Genomic DNA, 5,706 nt, shown 5'->3' on the forward strand with positions numbered 1-5,706 from the left:
TAACAGCTAGTGCTTCCCCTAGCACTAATATTCCTGCCTTATCATGAGTAAATTTTCTATTTACATCTTTCCTTAGGTTCTGTGACTGCCAAGGTTTATACATGGCTCTATTTCAAATCTGCTCCTGCAAGATTTGGGGGTTATGAGCTGTAAGAAGCCAAACAATGAGCATTCTGTTATTGTACTCTTCACACATTGGTGTCTAGGACATAAGCACTCATAATATAGCATTTTAGGAGAAAGACATTATGATTCATACTCTAAAACACTGCCTTCCTTTTCTGCATGTGGAAAACATAGAAAAGAGAAAAATTACAGCCACAATGAAAGAATTTGGCTTCAGCTCTTTTCCAAGAAGAATACCTTTTTGTTGTTGTTGTTGTGCAATTCTCACAATTCAGACCTTTAACTCTCTATACAGTGCTTTCTTATATTGCCAGGTACCTTACTGCCTGTAGGTACCTTATTCCTTCCTTATTCTCATTTGAACTCCTAACAGCAACTATATTCTACTTTTGTTTCTAAATAGCTAAAAGAATTCTTAGGAGAAAGTGTGCTAAGAGACAGTCTAATCAGTATGAAAACAATGTTTAGATATTATGTTTCAATGTTTTAAATAATTATTACTGGATCATAGAATATAATCCTTTAACAATCTTAAACTCATTAGCAGAGCTGTATGTGCATACCATAAAGTGTGACAGCCTGCATCCAAAGATAAATGACCAAACCTCAAATCTACTGGGAAGGAGAATTTAGGAGTCTCTTGAATCTAATCAAACCCATTGCTAAGTTTTGCACAAATGAGAAATACATGCAAAACCCCATTTCTCTTGTTGTGCACATTTCCTAATGACCACCCAATTGCAGACCCAGTTATAAACCAGTAACAACCTTCCATCATTCAGGACTAAAATTTTTCCCTTATTTATCTCCAATATGTTCCCTTCTGGGGAAATAAGAATAAAAATGTGGTACATATGATACAGCTCTACCCAAAAATATCCAATTTTATATTCACTAATGTAAAGACATGACATATAAGCAACTATATATTTAGGAACATAAACTTCTCACTTTAGAACCTGCTTGATGGAATGCCAGTATTTTGTCCAATTGGATATATTAATATGGGAAAAGCAAAAGAGGTTAAGGATATTGTTAAAGGAGAAGTGAGAGAAAGAGACACCTAAAATGACACATTTTATTAAAGAAGAACAATATCCAATTTACTTAGTTTAAGATTGTAACTCATAGAAATGAATTTCAGACGATTCGCCCATTTTTGACACAAAAATCATCCTATATTAGGACTGCAGATACCCACTTGTCCTCAGTACCACGCTCTGTCCAGCAATCTCCCGATTCCTTGCTTGATCTCCTGAGTTCGCACTCCATAGACAATGGGGTTGAGGGCTGCAGGGATGACATGGTGGAGGACATTGAGCAAGACTGGCACATCAGGGGAGACCTTCTTCTTCACCACATGAGTGAGCACAAAAACCAGAAGGATGGTGCTGAAGAAGAGGATTAGGATGAAGTGAGAACCGCATGTGCTCAGGGCCTTGGCCATGGCACCCTCTGCCTTGAGTCTCAGCACAGCTTGAAGGATGAGGCTGTAGGAGAGGAAGATGAGGATGAGGTCAGATCCTAGCAGTGTCCAGCCAACAGCAAACTGGTAGAGGCCATTGATGGTGACATCATCACAGGAGAGCCTGGAGACAGACATATTGGCGCAGATGCAGTTCTCAATGACATTTCTTCCACAGTAATGGAGTCGTGAGGATAGAATGGGGATAGGCACTGTAGAAATAATATTCCTGGCCAAAATAAAAATAGTGGCCTTGGCCACAAATTGGTCCGTGATGATGGATGGGTACCTCAATGGGTGGCAAATGGCCACATAGCGGTCATAGGCCATGACCATGAATGTGCAGGACTCCATGGCATGGAAGCAGTTCATGATGTACATCTGGAGGAAGCAGGCATAGAAGCCGATGGACTTGAGGTCAAACCAAAAGATGGCCAGGACCTTGGGGATGACAGTGAGGCAGAGCACGATGTCCAACAGGGAGAGGATGCTGAGCAGGTAGTACATGGGCTCATGCAGAGAGGCCTCCGTCCAGATGGTGATCAGAAGAATACCATTGGCCCCCATGGCCAGGAGGAAGAGGAGGCTGAGGGGCAGGGAGATAGAAAGTTGCCAGCTGGGGGACCTGGCAAAACAATTCAGGAGGAAGTCTGAAACGTCAGTGGAGATGTTGCCATTTTGGTTTGTTGTCATCTTTTGTCCTATATTTCTACAGTTTTCTTTTAGTGGTCTGTAAAATTAAGGTAAAAATTAGCTCATGACTGAAGACACATGAATTTAGAAGAATTTGCTTCCCTTGGGTGAAACCCATTAGTCCTAGCAGGTCCTCTAGAGCCATGTGAATTCATGTGTTTATCCCTTGTGCCATCCGGCTCAGAAAGTCCTATCACTAAGCAGTATAGAGGAGTGAGATGATATGGTTCATTGATACGTTTTTTATTCGTTTAAGTTCTATTTTTATGAGAATTGTTATGTCTTTGCAACAACTAAAGAGAAGGGGAAAATTACATGGAAAACTGCTTTGTGACGGGTAAGTCTCTGAATTTGTATGTATAAGTTTCTTCCTTTTTGTATGTTGTTCTTTAATGACTGACTAGACTAACACATGATAATTTAACTATAACAACATGCAGAAATGAGTAGCAGAGTGTGGCACAAAGTAAGAACTCAGGTACTTGTTCCTAGTTCTCCACACTCCCCTGTTCTGAGTTTTCAGCTATAGTTGGCTTTAATCACAGGTTAAATTATTATACCCTGGCTTTAACGTTAGTTCATTTTCATTTTCTAAAATGTCACTTTAATTTGGTGGGTAGGGATCCTGCCAAATGATTGCCAATACATCTTCATACATGTAGGATTCTTAACTTCAGGAAAGGAAAAACCTGGAAGTAGAATGTGCAAATGCACATAGATATATGGGAGCCATACATGTCCTTGACAAATTGACCGTTGTTTATACTCATTGCAATAGTGTGAGAGTGATGAAGTCCACCTCTAAAGTCCTTTCATCCCCTTTCTGTTCCCCTTTCTGTCTTCGATATAATGATCCAGGTCCTCCTGTCTAGTGATCATGCTTTGCTTTTGTGGAGTGGCTCACAAGACCTGGGAGATGCTGCACGTGCTGGAAGCCATGAAGATAAAAACCCATAGAAAAATAGCATCCAGTCTTGGGTTGGTGACCAAAGGACCTTCTCTTGTCTTGGGCACTATGTTCATTAAACTCTTCCTTTCTTTCAATTTTTCTTGTTGGATGCATTCAGTTGAATGTTTGAGATATCATCTGCTTAGCCCAGAGCATGCCACATGTCCGTCAGCATGTACAACCACATGGTCCTAGATTTGAAATACTCGCTCTAAATATCACTTTCATCTTTACATTTTGTCTTTTGATCTTGATCATTGCACCCTCTGATCTTACTCTATGCAAAATTCTTGACATTTAATTTTTACAAGTCAGAGTTCCAAATTTCACCATGTGCAAAAATCTTCTCTTCTTCAGGGATGTCAGAGTATTCCTTGGAGGAACTAGGAATTCATTGCATGGAAGGTGGGAAAATCTTGAAATGAACTTTGGAGGGTACTGCCAAATAGTAGAAATGGTAATTCAGACTTGAGTGTCCATGGAGTATCCATAGAGGAAGGAACATGTTCTCTTTGTCGCCTGAAGATATTTGGGATAATTATTTCTAGCACTAGGATGAAATTTCTGAAGCCAACTTAGGAGGATTTTTTATCTTTTCTTTCCACTCTCTGACTCTTCCTTTCTCTCAATTTATCTGGGTGCTCCTACATGCTTTTCAATCCATAATTTATTGAACAAGCATTGAACAACCTACTCAGCCCTAGAAGTAGAGCATCTGAAATCATATATGTCCTTCCTCTGCTCTCCTCTCACTCTTGCATTGCAATCAGAGGTAACCAATGACAGTACTAGACCTAAACTAGAGCTAATGTCTACTGGTTCCAGGTGGGGACTGGATGTAGAAGCCAGTGAAATTGAAGGGCAGTGACAAAAGCAGAGACCCTGCTGGACAAGCTTTTTCCCAGGCTGCGGGACAGGCCCCCAGCATAGCACTATGGAAGCCCTGTTTGAAGAAGAGGGGGGTTGTTAAGGACCACCTAACTCCATAAGTACAGACGCAATTCTGAAACATCTCTCCCAAGTATCGTTTCAGACATTATTGGTCTGAACCAACCAGTGACAGATACCTCTATGATCTGTGCATAATTTTCTGTTTTTGGCAGCAGTAGCTTTTAGAAATTCTTCATTTGGTTAAAATCTGAGGAACTACCCTCTGAGTCTTGGGGACCCTCCAACTGTGGTCTGTGTCCTCCATCTCTGAAGTTGTGTAGATAAATAGGAATTTTCCTATGCCATAATGCAAGCATTTGTGGGCAGATTCTTTGCCTTAAAGCTCCTAAATGTTCATATTCACAGATGAAGCCCTCAAATTTTCTGATGTGAGCTCCAGATGATGCACTTCCCCAACCCCCTCTGCTCAGTAATATCCTGAGGACAAATTTCTGCTTCTCTGCATCTCTGACACCACCCAGCAAAACATCAGAAAAGGCAAGAGGAGGGCAAAAGGCAAGGTATCAGAGCACAGGTTGTTACATGTGCCTGACCTGAGACAGGATGCAGTCTCTACTACCCCACGTTCAGACTACTTTAGCCATACTGACTCAAGCATGGAACAGAGCAAGATCTGTCCTGAAGAGGAATGTCTAACCCATGTTCCAGCTAATCTTGGTATAGCTCCCTCTCAGACACCCTCTAACCCGACTCACCTACAGAAGATGTGAGCAGGGCGTCTGGCCCCACTGCTATTGGAGTTCTGGTTAGCTCCTGAAGTATTTGGTATAGTTATAACTCCAGAACCTCAGGGATTATGCCCTCTGGGACCTTCTCCATCCCTCCTCCTTGGGCCTACAATGCCCTCCTGGGACAGACAGGCAGGCAGGCAGGTGTGAGAAGAAATTGATTTTCTTTCTCTCTAAATTTAGGAGCTCTGTTAATCCAGTCCTACATTGACTGAGTTTTTTGTAGGCAGTCAATCTCCTGGGTGTGGGCATGATACATCCATCTATCCATGTTCACACTCATGTGCACATGCACACTCAGTGCCTTGCATGGGTCCAATATGCTCACTCAGATGTTCTCATAGACTTCCTGCACATAATTGTTCGATACGCCCTCCCAAACCATGCTCTTGAATGTTACCTCATCATGGCTCTTATCACTGCACTATAATGATAATAATACAAGAGAACCTTAAAAAAGTATTGCTGTGAAAATGCAATGTGTTTTTAGAGAGAAATTCTCATAGAAAATTTTTTGGAGTGAAAGATGTTTTAAATGGGTTGTATATTCAAATACATAATAGGAAACATAATTTGTTTCTTTTAAAAATAATTTCATTTGAACTTCATGTGAATTACTCTTACCTCTCCAATAATGGGAACACACATGATCAGTTTATTTTTTTATTTATTTGTTTTCATTAATTATTATATGTAGTTGATATACACTGTTAACGTTAGTTTCTGGTGTACAACGTAGTGATTGCACAAGTCTATGCATTATCCTTGCTCACCACAGATGTAGCAACTGTCTG

The 5,706-nt window shown here is 40.7% G+C and overlaps 1 protein-coding gene across 1 annotated transcript; it reads right to left on the reverse strand.

Annotated features, from left to right (window-relative positions):
* Positions 1 to 1,333: 1,333 nt before the first annotated feature.
* LOC123787619 (olfactory receptor 56A3-like) lies at positions 1,334 to 2,284 on the reverse strand. The gene has a single exon (XM_045790425.2). The coding sequence runs from the start codon at positions 2,282 to 2,284 to the stop codon at positions 1,334 to 1,336; it is 951 nt and encodes a 316-aa protein (XP_045646381.2).
* Between the last annotated feature and the right edge of the window lie 3,422 nt (positions 2,285 to 5,706).

Source organism: Ursus americanus, chromosome 16 (assembly GCF_024610735.1).
Source record: "Ursus americanus isolate L20-20 chromosome 16, mUrsAme1.1.p, whole genome shotgun sequence".
Lineage (NCBI taxonomy): Eukaryota > Metazoa > Chordata > Mammalia > Carnivora > Ursidae > Ursus > Ursus americanus.

What these genes read in the sequence shown, in the direction of transcription:
- LOC123787619 (XM_045790425.2), bottom strand. Translation starts at nt 2,284, where the DNA reads ATGACAACAAACCAAAATGGCAACATCTCCACTGACGTTTCAGACTTC.